Source organism: Oncorhynchus masou, chromosome 30 (assembly GCF_036934945.1).
Source record: "Oncorhynchus masou masou isolate Uvic2021 chromosome 30, UVic_Omas_1.1, whole genome shotgun sequence".
In the NCBI taxonomy this organism is placed as follows: Eukaryota; Metazoa; Chordata; class Actinopteri; order Salmoniformes; family Salmonidae; genus Oncorhynchus; species Oncorhynchus masou.
In genome coordinates, this window is record NC_088241.1 from 63,079,369 (window position 1) to 63,100,380 (window position 21,012).

At 45.2% G+C, this 21,012-nt stretch overlaps 1 protein-coding gene across 5 annotated transcripts in view; it reads left to right on the top strand.

Annotated features, from left to right (window-relative positions):
• Positions 1-13,081, top strand: part of LOC135522930 (glucose-fructose oxidoreductase domain-containing protein 1-like) — a 39,384-nt gene extending 26,303 nt beyond the window's left edge. For 3 of the 5 annotated variants that reach the window (XM_064949644.1, XM_064949642.1, XM_064949643.1), the window contains exon 2: positions 7,679-13,081. In XM_064949644.1, coding sequence (XP_064805716.1) covers positions 7,735-8,601 — 867 coding nt within the window. In that variant the 5' untranslated portion in view covers positions 7,679-7,734 and the 3' untranslated portion in view covers positions 8,602-13,081. The remainder of the gene's footprint in view (positions 1-7,678) is intronic. The other 2 variants (XR_010452744.1, XR_010452743.1) reach the window with 2 other exon arrangements.
• Positions 13,082-21,012: the final 7,931 nt, after the last annotated feature.

Here is a 21,012-nt window from a genome sequence, read left to right on the forward strand (position 1 = left end):
GGGTTTTAGGCTGGGTTTCTCTATCACATATGGAACTGCTATCAGGTGTGCTGTTTAGACTGGTGTTTTCCCACCAATTGCATTATGGCAATGGTGCAGTTGTAGAACCTTTGGAGGATCTGATGGCTCATGGCAAATATTTTCTGACCTCCTGAGGGGGGCATTGTCGTACCCTCTTCGTGACTGGGCATTGTCGTACCCTCTTCGTGACTGGGCATTGTCGTACCCTCTTCGTGACTGGGCATTGTCGTACCCTCTTCGTGACTGTGTTGGTGTGTGTGGACCATGATAGATCCTTTAGTGATGTGGACACCGAGGAACGGTAAATGGACAGCAATGAAAAATAATAGTTCAACTCTCTTGGTAAATAGTATGGTCTACAGCTTATCATGAGGCATTCTAACTCAGGCAAGCAGAACATTGATACTTCCTTAAAATTAGAGATTGTTAACAGCAGCTGATGTGCAAAGAGACACACCCACCCCCCCTTGAGCTGATCCAACGCTGCCATTCTGTCCTGCCGAAGCATAGAAAAACCTACTAGATGTATATAATCCACGTCCTTGTTCAGCCTCGACTCCGAGAATCATAGGATATTACAGTTCTTCAGGTCCCCTTTAATAGGATAGTCTCGAATGGAGCTCGTCCAGTTTGCTCTCCTGTGATTGTACATTCGCCAATACAACGTGATGGGTGATGAGGTGGTTTATGTACTCGCTGACGCAGTTTGGTCAGGGTGCCCGCACGTTGGCCTCTCACCTTTTTCTTCAATCAAATCAAAATCAAATCAAATGTATTTATATAGCCCCCCGACACATAAACTACTGCAGCATAAATACTGGAGGCTGAGACAGGAGGGATCAGGAGGTCTTAGTCTCAGTAATTAGGGCCTGGTCCGGGTTGAGCAGTATGTCCTGTGCCTCTAACTTGTTGAAGTATACTGAACAAAAATATGAACGCAACAAGTCTTGGTCCCATGTTTTCATGAGCTGAAATTAAAGATCCCAGATCTTTTCCATACACACACAAAGCTTATTTGTTTCAAATTTTGTCCACAAATTTGTTTATATCCCTGTTAGTGAGCATTTTCTCCTTTGCCAAAATAATCCATCCACTTGACAGGTGTGGCATATCAAGATGCTGATGAAACAGTATGATCATTACACAGGTGCACCTTGTGCTGGGGACAATAAGGCCACTCTTAAAATGTGCAGTTTTGTCACAACACAATGCAACAGATGTCTCAAGTTTTGAGGGAGCGTGCAATTGGCATGTTGACTGCAGGAATGTCCACTAGAGCTGTTACCAGATAATTTAATGTTAATTTCTCTACCATTAGCCGCCTCCAACGTTGTTTTAGAGAATTTGGCATTACATCCAACCGGCTTCACAACTACAGTCCAAGGCCATGCCAGCCCAAGACCTCCACATCCGGCTTCTTCACCTGGGAGATCGTCTAAGATCAGCCACCCGGACAGCTGATGAAACTGTAGGTTTGCAGAACCAAAGAATTTCTGCATAAACTGTCAGAAACTGTCTCAGGAAAGCTTGACCTGACTACAGTTTGTAATTGACATCAGTGGGCAAATGCTCAGCTTTGATGTCCACTGGCACACTGGATAAGTGTGCTTTTCACGGATGAATCCCGGTTTCAACTGTACTGTGCAGATAGCGTGTATGGCGTTGTGAGGGTGACGTCAACGTTGTGAACAGGGTGCCCTATGGTGGCGTAATGGTATGGGCAGGCATAAGCTATGAACAACGAACACAATTACAGATGGCAATTTGAATGCCCATTGTCGTGACATTCATCCACTGCCATCACCTCATGTTTCAGCATGATAATGCACGGCCCCAAGACGCAAGGATCTGTACACAATTCCCATAAGCTGAAAATGTCCCAGTTCTTCCATGGCCTGCATACTCACCAGATATGTCACCCGTTGAGCATGTTTAGGATGCTCTGGATCGATGTGTACGACAGCGTGTTCCAGTTCCTGCCTATATCCAGCAACCTCACCCAGCCATTGAAGAAGAGTGGGACAACATTCCACAATCAACAGTCTGATCAACTCAATGTCGCGCTGTATGATGCCTATGGGGGTCACACCAGATGCCGACTGGTTTTCTGATCCACGCCCCTACCTTTTTTAAGGTATATGTGACCAACAGATGCATATCTGTATTCCCAGTCATGTGAAATCCATAGAATAAGGCCTTATGGATTTATTTATATATATTTAAATCCATAGAATGAATGTATTTCAGTTAACTGATTTTCTTGTATGAACTGTAAATCAGTAAAATCATTGAAATTGTTGCATGTTGCATTTATATTTTTGTTCAGTGTAGTTGGTGTCTAATTTATTTCAATTGACATGATTTCCTTTAATGAACTGTAACTCAGTAAAATATTAGAAAATTGTTGCGTTTATGTTTTTGTTCAGTGTAGAAATCGTCATCCTAATGGAGGTCAGTGATCGCTGTTATGATGCCCAGAAGATCTTTTCGGTCACAGAAAACACACAAAAAAATGTTTTTAACATTTTTGCCAAAGTTAAGACCAGCAAAATAAAAAAAGTCTAACACAGAGGAGTAGCTGGCGCCACGTGAAGTCCACTGACCCTTTGTCATAATGATACAGAATTTCACCCCTCTTGAGTACACAGTTAGTTTACACCAACATCCATGTTCTCCCATATTCTCCCTGTCAATCAGTGCAATCTGAGCTAGAAACTGGGCTAAGTGGCATCTATTGTGCAAATGGCAAGTTAGGGTGTAGCCATCAGGTTACATGCTCTCCTTTCTCTCCTTTCTCCATCTCTTTCTGATAGGGCAGCAGTGTTCCCCAGTGTTCGATGACTCCGTAGAGATGGAGGATGTGTAATCTGTGGCATTGTTTTATCCTCTAATTTTGTTCTCCTTGTTCTACCCACTTTTTGTTCTTGTTGTTTTTTTTGTTATTTTGTTCTCCACTGTTCTACCCACTTTCAACTCCTCCCAGTGACTGATAATGGGCTAATTATAATAATAATAATTTGGTGGATGCTTATTTGTCCTATTTCACACATGTACATTTTATATTAATACGCATGTGTGAATTGAAAATCACAAATCCTCCTAAGACACCCTTGGAGAGTGTCACGGCCAGGTTCTGCCATTATCAATGGCTACCCTGCACCAAATAGGGTTAAGTGCATTTCTCAAGGGCATATTGGCAGAGTTTTCGCCTTATCGGCTTTGGAATTCGATCTAGTGTCATTTCGGTTACAACTTATGTCCATGGGAGACTGAAATCCTGCAACAGCCAGTGAATGTGCAGGGCGCCAAATTCAAACAACAGAAATCTCATAATTTAAATTCCTCAAACATACAAGTATTCCACACCATTTTAAAGATAAACTTGTTGTTAATCCCACCACAGTCTCTGATTTCAAAAAGGCTTTACAGCGAAAGCACACCAAACTAGGTTAGAGCACCACCGAGTCACAGAAAAACACAGCCATTTTTCCAGCCAAAGAGAGGAGTCACAAAAAGCAGATATTGAGAAAATTAAATCACTAGCCTTTGATGATCTTCATCAGATGACACTCATAGGACTTCATGTTACACAATAAATGTATGTTTTCTTCGATAAAGTTCATATTTATATCCAAAAATCTCAGTTTATCTTCAATAATGTTCCAACCGGAGAATTCCTTTGTCTTTAGAATTGCAATTGCAAAGAATTGCAGGTCGCTCTCATGGGAGCGCGCGTGCTCATGTCACTCTGGCAGAACCCTGACTCAATCAGCTCTTATTCCCCCCTTCTTCACAGTAGAAGCCTCAAACAAGGTTCTAAAGACTGTTGACATCTAGTGAAAGCCTTAGGAAGTGCAATATGACCCCATAGACACTGTATAGTCGATAGGCAAATACTTGAAAAAACTACAAACCTCAGATTTCCCACTTCCTGGTTGGATTTATTCTCAGTTTTCTGCCTGCCATATGAGTTCTGTTATACTCTGACATCATTCAAACAGTTTTAGAAACTTCAAAGTGTTTTCTATCTAAATCTACTAATAATATGCATATACAGTGGGGCAAAAAAGTATTTAGTCAGCCACCAATTGTGCAAGTTCTCCCACTTAAAAAGATGAGAGGCCTGTAATTTTCATCATAGGTACACTTCAACTATGACAGACAAAATGAGAAGAAAAAAAATCCAGAAAATCACATTGTAGGATTTTTTATGAATTTAAGAGCAGTTGGAGGCCACGGAAGGAGTGTTGTATGGCATTGAAGCTCGTTTGGAGGTTAGCACAGTGTCCAAGGAAGGGCCAGAAGTATACAGAATGGTGTCGTCTGCGTAGAGGTGGATCAGGGAATCGCCTGCAGCAAGAGCAACATCATTGATATATACAGAGAAAAGAGTCGGCCTGAGAATTGAACCCTGTGGCACCCCCATAGAGACTGCCAGAGGACCGGACAACATGCCCTCCGATTTGACACACTGAACTCTGTCTGCAAAGTAGTTGGTGAACCAGGCAAGACAGTCATTAGAAAAACTGAGGCTACTGAGTCTGCCGATAAGAATGTGGTGATTGACAGAGGCGAAAGCCTTGGCCAGGTCGATGAAGACGGCTGCACAGTACTGTCTTTTATCGATGGCGGTTATGATATCATTTAGTACCTTGAGCGTGGCTGAGGTGCACCCGTGACCGGCTCGGAAACCAGATTGCACAGCGGAGAAGGTACGGTGGGATTTGAGATGGTCAGTGATCTGTTTGTTGACTAGGCTTTCGAAGAACTTAGATAGGCAGGGCAGGATGGATATAGGTCTGTAACAGTTTGGGTCCAGGGTGTCTCCCCCTTTAAAGAGGGGGATGACTGCGGCAGCTTTCCAATCCTTGGGGATCTCAGACGATATGAAAGAGGTTCTGTAGTTGATATTAGCCCTTTTAACGTCTGGACAGCAGTCCTCACGTCCTCGGGAACACAAATGTTACATATTCGAAAAGTGCTTATATAGTGGTGGAGAGAAGGGCGTGTTTCATAGTTCACAACCAATGTCTGGTCACTTGGGCGGGGCCACTGAGTGAACAGAGTTTACCTTATGGAAACAATTCTCTCATTTAGAAGCTAAAATTACATTTAATCTTTTCACAAATAGTTTCATATTAAAACATTTTAATTGCACAACAATGCCATGTGAATCTGATAACTAGAATGTGTAGACCTTCCAAGGTACAGTTTGTCCTCCTATCATCAGTAATAATGTCTCAGATGACAACTGATCTCCAAATCAAATCAAATCAAAATTATCTGACATTCTTTAAGTACCAATGCATATTTTCAACTGGTTGGATTACTGAAATATGGTTCTGTTCACCAGACTCTCTCTATGTTAACAAAGGGCTTTCCAATAGTCACTCTGTAGAGTAGAGAGAGAGGAAAAGGGTAAAGGTATTTATGGGGGTCATAAACCTCACCAACAGGCCAACGTCATGACACCATGTTTACGGATTTGGGGTTGTACCTGGTAGGTTACTTGATCATTTGTGTGAGATTGAGGGCATCTAGTTTAGATTGTAGGACGGCCGGGGTGTTAAGTATATCCCAGTTTAGGTCATCTAACAGTGCGAACTCTGATGATAGATGGGGGGCAAACAATTCACATATGGCGTCCAGGGCACAGCTGGGAGCTGAGGGAGGTCAAAAACAAGCGACAACAGTGAGAGACTGTTAGTGAGAGATGGATTTTTAAAAGTAGAAGCTCAAACTGTTTGGGAATGGATCTGGATTGGAAGACAGAACTCTGCAGGCTATCTTTACAGTAGATTGCAACTCCGCCCCCTTTAGCAGTTCTATCTTGACGGAAAATGTTGTAATTGGGGATGGACATTTCAGAATTTTTAGTGGCCTTCCTAAGCCAGGATTCAGACACAGCTAGAACATCCGGGTTGGCAGAGTGTGCTAAAGCAGTGAATAAAGCAAACTTAGGGAGGAGGCTTCTGATGTTAACATGCATGAAACCAAGGCTTTTATGGTTACAGAAGCCAACAAATTAGAGCGCCTGGGGACACACAGGGCCTAGGTTAACCTCTACATCACCAGAGGAACAGAGGAGAGGAGTAGGATAAGGGTATGGCTAAAGGCTATAAGAACCGTCAGGTCTACTCTCTGAAATGCCAATCTGGTGTCACCCACACTCTGTGGTGATTGTGAATGGTGACTTTAAAACAGTTACAGAGTTTAATGGCTGTGATAGGAGAAAGCTGAGGATGGATCAACAACATTGTAGTTACTCCACCATACTAACCTAAATGACAGAGTGAAAAGAAGGAAGCCTGTACAGAATACAAATATTCTAAAACATGCATCCTGTTTGCAGTTTCACTAAAGTAAAACTGCCAAAAATGTGGCATAATAATTCAACTTTTCGCAGCGGGGAAGACCCAGGGCCAGGCCTCCTCGATGGAGGGGACACTGTAGCCAGCCTCTGTGCCTTCGTCAGAAGGGGAAGGTTTTTCCCTGTGGCACCACAGAACTGGGTCATGGTGATCCATTTCCTGGCCTGGCTGGATCTTGCCTTTTCAGAGGTAATGGGAGATTAGCTGGGAAATTTTGAATTCCAAAATGTCTGGTGTGGGGGAGGTTGATGTAGAAGAGGAATGGGGGGGGGGGTGTTTTCCCACCCCCGCTGTTCATCTCTGCGCCTGGGGTAATTACAGCGGGCATTGAGGGTTCACAGAGGGCTGGCTGGCCAGGAATCCCGTGGTGTAGGGGGGAGGTGTCAATACTCTGTTACCACTGGGAGGTACTTAGATTAGTGTCTTTTGATTGGCCACCCCACTGCCTTTATTTTAGTGGATGTTAAGTATCCATTATGTTTCTCAGAGTCACTCAGCGTTATGAAGAGGGTAACTGCTCGTCTCATGGTAATGAGCTTAATGGTGAAGTGAGCAATTAGCGGTTCTATGTTAATTGTTTTAGCCTTTCTAGTGGCACAGACAGGGCAGTAGGTGAATAGCCTCTCTCTCTGCTCTGCTGTTAGATGTGTCAGAGGCTATTATCTGCAGCAGTTTCATTCCTCAGAGATCTCTGTAATGAGGCTATGTGAGCACAGCACCATTCCTCAGAGATCTCTGTAATGAGGATGTGTGAGCAGAGCACCATTCCTCAGAGATCTCTGTAATGAGGATGTGTGATCAGAGCACCATTCCTCAGATCTCTGTAATGAGGCTGTGAGCACAGCACCACTGGGGGTTTAGTAAGTAGTGGAGTTAAAGGAAAGGGCTTTAATGAGGTTACTTCAAAGTGCTTTGACTCTCACATTCACCTTTTTCTCCCGTCTCCTCATCCCTTTGGTCCCCACAGTCTAAAGTGAACTCTGTCTGCACACTCATGTCAAACAGAGTGAGTCTTTCCTCTCAACGACAGCAACAGTCTTGACAAAGCTTCTGGAATGTGTTTTCATTATCAGATTCCCTTGTTGACCTAAGGGTTTAAAATAGTTTTGGGGAAGCGATGTTGAAATATGTGTCAGCTATTTTTTTTTTTTGCATTGATTCATTGTCTCTTCACGGAAAGGAGGATATTATGTCTGTGTGTAAGTAACACTGACCTCTCTCTCTCTCTCTCTCTCTCTCTCTCTCTCTCTCTCTCTCTCTTCCCCTCCCTCTTTCCCCTACCGCAGGTATTGGTAAGAATGTGATCTGCGATCGCACCGCCACCCCCCTCGATGCCTTCCGCATGATGTCGGCCGCCCAGTACTACCCCAAACTGCTGAGCGTCATGGGTAACGTGCTGCGCTTCCTGCCCGCCTTCGTTCGGATGAAGGAGCTCGTGGAGGAGGGCTACGTGGGGGAGCTGCTGGTCTGCGAGGCCCAGGTCCACAGCAGCAGTCTGTTGGGTAAGAAGTACAACTGGAGCTGTGACGACCTGATGGGCGGTGGGGGGCTGCACTCGGTGGGTACCTACATCATCGACCTGCTCACCTTCCTGACGGGCCAGCGGGCGGCCAAAGTGCACGGCTTCCTCAAGACATTCGTCAAGCAGACGGCGCACATCTGTGGCATCCGTCAGATCACCAGCGACGACTTCTGCACCTTCCAGATGGTGCTGGAGGGCGGCGCCTGCTGCACCGTCACGCTCAACTTCAACGTGCCCGGCGACTTCCGCCAGGAGGTGATCGTGGTGGGCACGGTGGGCCGGCTGACGGTCAGCGGCACAGACCTGTACGGACAGAAGAACACCATGGAGGGAGGGCCGGAGCTACTTCTGAAGGACAGCACCCCTCTGGAGAAGGCCTCCCTACCGGAGAAGGCTTTCAGCGACATCCCCTCACCCTACCTGACAGGAACTATTTGCATGGTACAGGCGGTGCGGCAGGCCTTCGAGGACCAGGATGACCGGCGCACATGGGATGGAAGGCCTCTGACTATGGCGGCCACCTTCGAGGACTGCCTGTATGCACTGTGTGTGGTGGACACCATCAAGAAGTCCAACCAGTGCGGCGAATGGCAGAACATTGAGGTGATGAAAGAGGAGCCCGAGGTGAGCCCGGCGTACCTGATCAGCGAGGCCATGCGGCGCAGCAGGATGTCTCTCTACTGCTAGCACTGGCACCAAAATGGCCGACTGGTGCTAGAGACTGGGGGTGAGAGAGTGCCCTCATTGGCTGGCTGTCTGACCAATAGGGGATAAGGGTCCTGTTTCGCTTGTCCCCAAAATGATGTGAACAGTGATGAACACTCCTATCTCTTTGTCCTCTTTTCTGGATGAATAAGCCTCGCACTGTGGGTCTGAGAAAGGGAGGCCGTTTCTATGGGACTCGGGGGGTCAACAGAGGGGTTTTATTGTACCTCCTAGAGAGGTGAATGTTTAAACCACAGGGGGCTTGAATGGTTCCGTCCCTGTCTCAGTGTATGTGTGCTGTGTATGAGTGTGAAACCGGAGTGCAAAAAAACACCTGAAAAATGTATAGTTTGGTTGGTAGGGCTTTTAGTGAGCCCCCCCCTCTGATAAAGTGTGCAATAAATCCTGCCAGAGCTGCAGGCTCGTGGAATTATGTCATCCTGCCTGAATCAAGGGAATACCCTTTTTGCCTGCTTCTCGTTTTTGTAGTAACGTCCTTTATGCAATAGACAGACACACAGTCTGTGGATGGCGACTCAATCCCGTGCTATGCTGTGAGTAAAGCCAAGTGTTTTTCTATCTCAAGGTCATTCCCGTTGCTTAGCTAGCCAGCTAGGTTAGCATTTTGCATGCGCTAAAGCTTCTTACACAATAGCGACAATGTAGGTTAAAACAATCAGTACTAACCTCTGGGTTAGTGCACGGATGGGGACACTATCAAGCCTCCAGATAAACAGCCTTTAAGACTCCCACTAGGAACGCTTTGCTTGACTATCGGTGTGTGTGTATGTGTAACTTAGTGCTGCTACCTGAAGAACATGCGTTCATTAGTTTTTTTTTGAGAGAAGAGCACTGATGGTCGTGTACTCGTCATTATCCACACAGGTTACAGGAGAGAATGGTAGTAGCACATATTGACCTACAAGCCAAAACGTATTTTTGTATTTTATTCAAGCGCTATCTTATTGTTTTCTTAATGTTGATTATGCGATGTAGGCTTATGTCTATAGTCTTGTATAAAACAAAAAGTGAATTGTTTAACATTAGTCATGATATAAATGTACTGTTTTTTTGTATTTTATTTGTTTGTTAAACTGCAGTGCAAAAAGACTGGAGCATGTTTTGATGAACGCACTGTTCAGTATAGAAGTATTCATTTTGTGTTTTGGACTGATCCGTATGGGGGGGGGGGGTCTAGTTAGTGGGAGACTGGTGAGGTGAGAGTCTAGTTAGTGGGAGACTGGTGAGGTGAGAGTCTCGTTAGTGGGAGACTGGTGAGGTGAGAGTCTAGTTAGTGGGAGACTGGTGAGGTGGGAGACTGGTGAGGTGAGAGTCTAGTTAGTGGGAGACTGGTGAGGTGAGAGTCTCGTTAGTGGGAGACTGGTGAGGTGAGAGTCTCGTTAGTGGGAGACTGGTGAGGTGAGAGTCTCGTTAGTGGGAGACTGGTGAGGTGAGAGTCTCGTTAGTGGGAGACTGGTGAGGTGAGAGTCTCGTTAGTGGGAGACTGGTGAGGTGAGAGTCTAGTTAGTGGGAGACTGGTGAGGTGAGAGTCTAGTTAGTGGGAGACTGGTGAGGTGAGAGTCTAGTTAGTGGGAGACTGGTGAGGTGAGAGTCTCGTTAGTGGGAGACTGGTGAGGTGAGGGTCTCGTTAGTGGGAGACTGGTGAGGTGAGAGTCTCGTTAGTGGGAGACTGGTGAGGTGAGAGTCTAGTTAGTGGGAGACTGGTAAGGTGAGGGTCTAGTTAGTGGGAGACTGGTAAGGTGAGAGTCTCGTTAGTGGGAGACTGGTGAGGTGAGAGTCTCGTTAGTGGGAGACCTCAGCTCCAAACGTGCGTTGGTCCTGTCTGTGGGATCTCTGAGGAAAATGACTATCTTGGTTGGAGTTATAGAAACCTTTTTAAAACGTGTGGTCCTCATTTGTATTCCATTTTTGATAGGTGCAGAAAATCTATCAACTTCCCTTAGGGCTCAACAAGCACACTTTGTTAGGGCTCAACAAGCACACTTTGTTAGGGCTCAACAAGCACGCTTTGTAGCTATTCAAAAGATATCATCTGTCCAGTCAGTCACCCATTGGGCACACACTGGTTGAATCAATGTTGTTTCCGCATCATTTCAATGAAGTTACGTTGAACCAACATTGACTTGACAACCGTGCCAAGTGGGATGCCTTCGCCTATTCAATGAAACCTGGAACTGTGATATTGATTTAGAATTTTGGTCAAAGTTCTCAGTTCTGGACATTCCAGGGCCTATATTCACATTGTGTCTCAGAGTAAGAGTGCTGATCTAGGATCAGGTCCTCCCTGTCTTATTCGTTATGATCTGAAAGGTAAAACTGATCCTAGATGCATTGTGAATACGGGCCTTGGTCTCATAAAGAGTTGCGGTCTTCAGTGTAAGAATCCCTGTTGCATGTTGGCCTTTCCGATCATCAGTAAGCGAGAAGGACAGATTCAAGATCCAGTCTTGGTATTATGTACTTGACCATCCTAATTCTTTATCCAATTCTCAGTTAGTCCCCTCTGTTCTTAAGCCGGGTCTATGGCCTTGTTCCAAACCATGCACCTCTAAAGCTGCACCCAGAGAGGAAGTCTGTGAGGATTCCCTTTTGAGGCCTTATCGGGAGGAGATGAGGAGAGGTGATAGGAACTATGGTTTAGTCCCCTTCCAGTCCAGGATGGAGCCCGATTCGCTTTATTAGATCAAATCAAACCATTGAACTTGACCGTGAAGATCGCTAACGCGTCACATTAAACGTGACAGCGCTAAATCAGACATTTTATCAGACTCTATGAAGGACAGAAAGGATCCAAGTAGAGTCTGTTTAGCGGTTTGATGTGGCACACCGGCGTATTTAGCCGTAAGCCTATATTTTGACGAGGTGCTCTAGATGCCATTTCCTTCAACATTTTTTAGGCCAGTTGATGAAAATTGAGTTTGGGTATTTAAGTGGTTGAATATTTAATGTGTGAAATTAGAAATTAATGTTGTGGAAGATTTCATGCATTTGGTGTCCCTTAACAGGTTTGCTGACTAATTTGTACATTTTAATTTAATGTCTTCATGCCATTTTATTATTTAGCTTTTTTGCTTTTTATAAAGTGAACGTTTCAGGTCACAGCCAATGTTGGTTAAGTTGTATGATAAAATGGACAACCGCTATACCACATCAAACTGCAACAACGGAGATTTTAATATTGTAGTGTGTGTGTGTGTCTATAGCTGTACCCGAAGGTGCTACCCTTAGCGCACTGTAGATTCTCCTTTGACTGTACGCCCCCTCCTCTGCGGGACTGTGGTATGACAAAAGACAAGTCATATTGCCAATTCCTTATTGTCATTGTCTGTGTCTTTTTATGGTGCGTCCTCTTGGCTTTAAAAAAAAAGACATGGAAAAAGAAAATGTAAACATGGTGGGGGAGATGTTACAGTTTAATATGTTTGTTTGTTCGGCTTTGTTTGCTGAAATGTTAATATTTTAGATCTTCTCCGTGCTGTGCCAACATTTTACAAACAACTTAGGGAGATTGGGGTTTCCTGATTTAATATAGATGGTAATCTCGCTCAGTGGGATTTAGATTAGATAGATTTTGGGAAACAAAGACTTTAGAATGTGGTTTGGATACATGACCCCCCCCTCCCCTGCCTTTGGTACCCTAAGGGGGGTCACTCTGTTCATAATGAGAAAACCTCAAAGGTGGTTCTTGTGCACCCTCAGTTCATCACCTAGCAACTGTGGCAACCACTGTGCCAACACTCGGCCATCTTGGATTTCTTTCCACTTTCTCTCATTCTCTTGTTTTCTGTTTCTGTCTCTCATTCTCTTTTACCCCCCTCTCCCTCCTCGTTCTCTCTTTCTCCTGCTCGCTCTCAGCCTGAAGGACAAATTGACTTGGTGCCTCAGCAGACCCCTGATAGCTTATTCATTAAACTCACCGTTCACTCACAATTGTTTTAGTTTTTTTTGCCTTTTAAACTGTAAAATGAAATATGATATTGATAGATTTCCCCCACGTTCCTCTTACCATACAGTGGCCCCTTTTCATTATGGCACAGACGAAGCAACCACCGGGCAAGGAAGCTTACATTGAGCCTGCTTACTTTGGTGAAAATATAATGATTGTTGTTGATTTATTATGATGGTCATTTTAGATTTTAAGTCAAATGTCAATGATGGCAGTAGACTAGAGCGTCAGAATAGCTGTTTGTTGGGTGACCGTTTACCCTTCACACTGGGGAAACGCTGAACCCTACTCCTTGCCCTAGTGTCTGTTTCCTTGACTACAGGCTGGAGTGGCAGTTGTTTGGCCCAATAGTCCCAGACTCCCGGCCCCTTCGTTTCCTGGGAGGAGGTCAGAGGTGATGACTGCTGAAAAGGGCAACACACACACACACACACACACACACACACACACACACACACACACACACACACACACACACACACACACACACACACACACACACACACACACACACACACACACAGGAACCCTCCTCAACAGGTTTGTAAATGCTGGTACAGTAAATATATTTGCTGAAGGTAATGTCCATCTTGATACTGTATTGACGTTTGCTGACTCTATTGTACTGTATGTGTATTGTGGACGCATGGACCTTTTGGTGTATATATTGAACCAACCTGGCTCATATTGATCAGTCTTAAACTAGAGAATGTATTGTAGGAATGATCTATTTTCTATATATCAGAAAATGACCGTTGTGGTTTGGGAGTTGGGTTGACGGGGAGGGAGGGTGGGTGTCAGTAATATCTGTCCTCTTAGTTTGCTGTATATGGAAAGGCTGTGAATGGAGTCCCCCTTAATTCCTTAGCCTGGCTCTGTGTCAGTGTTCTACTGTTTGATCTCCCCACTCCAGTACTTTGCACCGCTACTGTGTGTGTGTTACAAGTAAGAAAGTGTGTGTTACTAGTAAGAGAAAGTGTGTGTTACTAGTAAGAGAACGTGTGTGCGTGTTGCTTGGGGGAAAAGTCTTGTTCTGACCCCATCGTCCTGGTGTTAAACAAATGGTTTACCGCTTCAGCACTTGTCCGATGCTGCAGTTTCTAAAGATTAAAAAAATAAATACCTACCTACCCTTTGTCATGGGTTTCCTTTCTTCACTGCATCATATCCTTATCACAGCCTTATCGCTGCATCATCACAGCCTTATCACTGCTGCATCACAGCCTTATCACTGCTGCATCACAGCCTTATCACTGCTGCATCACAGCCTTATCGCTGCTGCATCACAGCCTTATCGCTGCTGCATCACAGCCTTATCGCTGCTGCATCACAGCCTTATTGCTGCATCATCACAGCCTTATCGCTGCTGCATCATCACAGCCTTATCGCTGCTGCATCACAGCCTTATCGCTGCTGCATCACAGCCTTATCGCTGCTGCATCACAGCTGCATCATCACAGCCTTATCATCATCACAGCATGCATCACAGCCTTATCGCTCATCACAGCCTTATGCATCATCATCACAGCCTTATCGCTGCTGCATCACAGCCTTATCGCTGCATCATCACAGCCTTATCGCTGCTTCATCACAGCCTTATCGCTGCATCATCACAGCCTTATCGCTGCATCATCACAGCCTTATTGCTGCATCATCACAGCCTTATTGCTGCATCATCATCACAGCCTTATCATCACAGCTGCTGCATCATCACAGCAGCCATCATCGCTGCTGCATCATCACAGCCTTATCGCTGCTGCATCATCATCACAGCCTTATCGCTGCTGCATCATCACAGCCTTATTGCTGCATCATCATCAGCCTTATCACTGCATCATCACAGCCTTATCGCTGCTGCATCATCATCACAGCCTTATCGCTGCATCATCACAGCCTTATCGCTGCATCATCACAGCCTTATCGCTGCTCATCACAGCCTTATCGCTGCATCATCATCATCACAGCCTTATCGCTGCATCATCACAGCCTTATCGCTGCATCATCACAGCCTTATCGCTGCATCATCACAGCCTTATCGCTGCATCATCACAGCCTTATCATCATCACAGCCTTATCATCATCAGCCTTATCGCATCATGCAACTTATGCATCACAGCCTTATCGCTGCATCATCACAGCCTTATGCATCACAGCCTTATCGCATCATCACAGCCTTATCATCATCACAGCCTTATCACTGCATCATCACAGCTGCATCATCAGCCTTATCACTGCTGCCTTATCGCTGCATCATCACAGCCTTATCGCTCATCACAGCCTTATTGCATCATCAGCCTTATCACTGCATCACAGCATCACATCACAGCCTTATTGCTGCATCATCACAGCCTTATTGCTGCATTACAGCTTTAATACTGCATCACAGCCTTGAAATCTAGGCATTACCATGATGCATATTATTAGTTTTCAGACATCGGTACTTACACATACATACACACATTTTCCCATCATGCAATGCAGGAACTGACCAGGACCCGGGAGAGCAGTCTTGTGTGTGTAGCATATATGGGTCATCTGAGTGTGTAGGAAGTGGTTTGCTCTGGCGAGTTGCACTGTGCTGCATCATCACAGCGCTATCATCACAGCAGAGTATGACCTGTCATCACAGTGATTCTCGAAAGATTGCTGCATCATCACAGCCTTATCGGGTCCTTCTCATCCACTCACACTTTCATCCTCCATCATCATCACAGTTCCGTCATCACAGCCTGATCACTGCTCACAGACCTTCATGTCTTAAAGTGATGATGGACTATCTTTTCTCTTTGCGTATTTGAGCTGTTCTTTCCATAATATGGACTTGGTCTTTTAACAAATAGGGCTATCTTCTGCATAACACCCTTACTTGTCACAACACCACGAATTTGCTCAAACGCATTAAGGAAAGAAATTCCACAAAGTAACTTAACAAGGCACACCTGTTAATTGAAATGCATTCCAGGTGACTACCGCATGAAGCAGGTTGAGAGAATGCAAAGGGTGGCTACTTTGAAGAATCTCAAATGTAAAATATATTGATTGGTTTAACACTTCTTTGGTTTCTACATGATTCCATGTGTTATTTCATAATTTTGATGTCTTCACTAGTATTCAACAATGTAGAAAACAGTACAAATACAGAAAAAGTAGGTGTGAACAAACTTTTGACTGGTACTGTACACATTTCACAGCTGACTTGGTTTTCCGTTTGGTGTTTTTAACCTCCTGACAGCAGTTAGACCATCTTTATGGAGACACTGACCGAGATCCTCTGCTGCCACCTAGTGACCAGAACAGAAAACTGCCTGTCCTCTCAACACCCACTACTAACATAATGCACAACTATTGGTATTTAGGGATAAGATGCCTCTGATTTTCCTTCTTTACATCGAATCAAGTGCTAAATCCGACATCTGTAAGCAATGGACTCGGTGTAAAACTCAACGGTTTTGGCTTAATTCTATCTCTTATGAAAGTAGTCTTCTCTTGTTTCACCTCAGATAAACCCTCACATTTAACTCAGAAGAATATGCCACAGGAAAGAAGCAAAAGGAATGAATTAAGGCCCACAACCACTGTTCCAACAAGCAGACAGTAGAGCTCAGAGGCAAGTGTGTGTGCAATGCATGAGAGAACCAGCTGTAAACTCAATGAAATGTGTGGCTGTAGTACTTTATAACGAGTTCAAGGGGGGCCAGACCAATCAAAAACATTTTTTTTTTTTTTTGCAGCTTGCAAAGTTTTGTGATGGACTTTCTTGCCCCTCTGTCCCTTTTTCTCTACCAATCCCCATGGGAGATCATTACCTCCATATTAACGCTGAATCTACTAACACCATGACAGGATGAGGTTAACCCAGATTGATGCTGATATTAAGACAGTTTGACAAAGCAGGAGAGGATATAGAACACTGCCATGGTTCTCTGTAGGGGAATCACAACCCCCCTCCCCTCTTTCCAACCCCTCTCGCTCTTCTCTCAACCTCTCTCTCTCCACCCTCACGCTGTTTCTCAACCCTCTCTCCCTCCCCCCCTCTTTCCAACCCCTCTCGCTCTTCTCTCAACCTCTCTCTCTCCACCCTCACGCTGTTTCTCAACCCTCTCCCCCCCCCTCTTTCCAACCCATCTCGCTCTTCTCTCAACCTCTCTCTCTCCACCCTCACGCTGTTTCTCAACCCTCTCCCTCCCCCCCTCTTTCCAACCCCTCTCGCTCTTCTCTCAACCTCTCCCTCTCCACCCTCACGCTGTTTCTCAACCCTCTTTCCAACCCCTCTCGCTCTTCTCTCAACCTCTCTCTCCACCCTCACGCTGTTTCTCAACCCTCTTTCCAACCCCTCTCGCTCTTCTCTCAACCTCTCTCTCTCCACCCTCACGCTGTTTCTCAACCCTCTCCCTCCCCCCTCTTTCCAACCCCTCTCGCTCTTCTCTCAACCTCTCTCTCTCCACCCTCACGCTGTTTCTCAACCCTCTCTCCCTCCCCCCTCTCTCTCTCTCGCTCTTCTCTTAACCTCTCCATCCTCTTTCTCTCTCTCTCTCTCCACCTTCTCTCTCGTCACTGTGTGACACTCAGATGGTCAGGTAGTGAGGCACTAGCTGAAAGCTCCCCCTCTGTGTTTCGTGTGTGTGTGTGTGTGTGTGTAAGAGCAGCAAAACCTGAGGCATTGTAGATGAAGACATACCAGTGGTTCTGTGGTTATTCCCATGTTCTGCTAGGTACTTAAATATTTATGTTCCACTTTCATGGTCTGTAGCCAGAGGAACTGGGCTAGTTCTCTCATATAAATAAAAGATGGGGCTTCACAACCCTGCTTAACATTCAAAAACATTACAAAAAAAAAATCTGTTTAGTTTTTCTCTAATCTTTTTTTTAACACGTTTTAATGTATCAACCAGTTAACAGATCGTCTTGACCTGAGCCCCCAACATTGGCTATCCCACCAAGAACCCAGGGCTGTCTGAAATAACTATATTCCCCAATATTACGGGTCTATGTTGAGGATAAGGAACCATTTCAGACTCAACCCAGGCCTGTAAGTCCCAGGCCCACATGGTAGACAGGTAGTGAAGAACAGAGGGAGCACCAGTAGGCGGATCCCTTTCTTTTTCAGGAGGCGGTTGCCGTGGTGGGGAAGGGGAGCTTCAGGTACTGGTACCACTGTTTGAGTTGCCGCGGCAACAGCAGCAGCACGTTCTCCGTGAGGAAGAGCAGTGCTTCCTGCATGGCCGGTCGAAGCAGCTGATTGGGTGACATGGAGAGGACCAGGAGACAGAACTTCTCCTTCAGAGAGAGACAGGGTCATGTTCATTAGGCATCGAACAGAAGAAAACAGTACCGAAACAGGGTTCATCTTGTCCAGTAAGAGCCGCTTGTTTTTTAGTTTCAGATCGTTTTGCTAGTGTGCCCACATGAGTACATAATGAATGTTTCTGTGTCTTCTAGGACAGGTGAAACTTTCAGAATGCTGCAGATAGAACTGCCACGCATAGATCCGAAACGGCTGCCTATTCTCTGTGACAAAGGTCTGTTCTACGCTGTATTTCTATCTGAGCGTTCGGTCACGTTCTATACCTTGGAGTAGGGGAGCTTTTTGTTGGAGAAGCTTTGAAACTCTGAGATCTTCTGCAGTATGACGTTGTATTGGGAGTCTCTGTCTCCAGACAATTCTGTGGCATCACTCTGCAGTGTCGCAAACCTGTCAATATGATTATTTTATGATTTTACATTTCTGATTCTGTTCCCACTTTCTGACATGAACAAGAGGATGAAGGAAATCGTTTCAAGCCACTTGAAAGTATTGAGTTACACCTGATGTTTATATGAGAGAGGCGTTAAGGGGTCTTACCAGAGACCAGTGGTGGATTTGGGCTCCTTCAGCCCACTCTTCAGAGAGGTAAGGAGTGAGGACAGACCAGCGTCGGACTTTGAGGCCATTAGAGCATTGAAAAGAGTTCTCATCCTCTCCTCTCGGTTCCTGAGGACAGAGAATGGGACTACAATGAGGACATCTTGATGACAAAGTTTTTAAAATATGGCCAAAATCCAACTTCGATTCCCGCTGGGGACACCCATACGTAAAATGTATGCCTGACTGTAAATTGCTTAAGGTAAAAGCGTCTGCTAAATGGCATATATTAGTATATTATAAACTGGGTGGTTCGAGCACTGAATGCTGATTGGCTGACAGCCGTGATATATCGGACCATACGTTGATAGTCAGTTTATAATGGCAATAAGGCACCTCGGGGGGGTTGTGATATGGCCAATATACCACAGCTAAGGGCTGTGTCCAAGCACGCCGCGTTGCGTTGTTCATAAGAACAGCCCTTAGCCGTGGTATGTTGGCCATATCACAACCCCCCCCCCCCCCTTGCCTTATTGCTTAAATAACAGGTTGATCATCCAGAACAAACGATCCTCTACAAAAACACTGTCTGACTGCGACAGGTGCTGTAGATTGACAGTGTCCTCCTCACTTTCTCTTTTGAAACACCACTGACTCCATTGGGATGTTCAGAACCTTCTTCACATCCCGGTAATGCTCCTTGGCTCTCTCCAGCATGCCCGACTGGTCTACACCAGGCCTAGGTGAGAGAATGGAAAAGACTCGTTTTATCTTTACATCACAACTATAGAAATAAAATATACATTTTACGTATAGGAAATCAATACATTTTGTTTTTGTTTTAAACTCACTTTACTGTTTTCTTCTCTAGGGACACTGTCGGAAAAAGCAAAATGAGGTGAGTATAGAAGCAAAAATGAGATACTGTATACACAACAGTGAATGTATTTATCTAATGTAGAATTCATTGCCATTCCTAGAACATATCATTTTGGTATTTCAAAAGATTTGTACTGAAGTGATGTATTTAATGGCAACACATGAACACAGCCTGGCCAAGGGTGGAATGTAGTTGGTGAGGTATAAAAATCCCACAATCCTTCAGTGATTCATGCTGTGGCAGAGTCCAAAAGCCCACAACCAACAATGACACCAGTGGCGCTGTGCTTTCAGTGTTGGCTTTCTGTATTTCCTTAGCCTTTAGTATAGGCAAATAATCACACAGTGAAGTGTTAACAAGTCACAATGTGTCCAAGTGGGAACAACATAGGACATGTGTGTGTGTGTGTATACTCGGGTCTGTTTGAGTGTGTGATCTCTACTCTCAGTCCTGTGTGTGTGTATATATATACACTTGGGTCTGTTGGAGTGTGTGATCTCTACTCTCAGTCCTGTGTGTGTGTATATATATACACTTGGGTCTGTTGGAGTGTGTGATCTCTACTCTCAGTCCTGTGTGTGTGATATTGTGTGGACTGACTGTTCTCATCCAGCAGCAGTAGCAGCCATGGGGGCATGTATCCCTCTCCGTCTGGCACCTTGCGCCTGGGCCCCGACTGCAGAGCTTTATGTCTATGATTACAGACAAACCAACGTATTACGGTATGGGAGAACAGATCTGTAATGTGTTTTTATTGTTCATTTTCTTACCCTGTGGTTCGGGTGGTGGTTAACTTCGAGGGATCTGAGATTCACAGGTGAGACAGTGGCATCGTGGGGTGAGACAGTGGCATCGTGGGGTGAGACAGTGGCATCGTGGGGTGAGACAGTGGCATCGTGGGGTGAGACAGTGGCATCGTGGGGTGAGACAGTGGCATCGTGGGGTGAGACAGTGGCATCATTGTTTTGTTTTGATAATTGAATATTGCCATTCAGGTGACACGCAATAGATTGTTCCAATCGACTAGGTCATATTGTCACCTGTGGTGTCCTGGTGACTGATTAAGGTGTCCCACACATCACGGCTGATGCTGTGACAGTCCTCTGGGGCCAGGGACACCAGCTGCCTGGTGTAATTCAACGGAGGGTCGTAGCTGTGCGACTGCTTCAGCAGGATGTTGGTCTTCTCTGTGTCCTTCATGATGATGTTCACATAGCTGCTGTTGAGAGGAACCTGGAAGCTTCTGTTACTATTAAATCCCTTCCAACACATCCCAGAGGTAGTCCGGTAGACTCTGCAATATGACGCATGACTGCACTAGCTCAGGCTCACCAGTGTCTTCAGATCTCTGTTTCGCATGTGAGAGATGCCACACAGGACCATGTAAATCCACTGGAGTTTCTCTGAGAACAGCTTCTGCTTCCTGTACTGTATCCTCCTAGGAAGAGAGTAGGAAATACAAAGGCCTATAGCAAGTGGCAAACAACTTTCCTATCAGTAAGTAATCCAGCATCGTATGGGAGTATGATAGATTGCTGTAGTTTTATCAATGTTTTGTAGTAGTATTGGGTGTGATTTATAACTTGATTTCCAAGTCACATAAATAGACCGTACACAACGTACTGTAGGTTCTCCTCTTCCTCTGGGTCCAGTGCCTGTTGGTTCATGGACATGGACAGTGGTGGTATAGTCTCTTTATCAGAT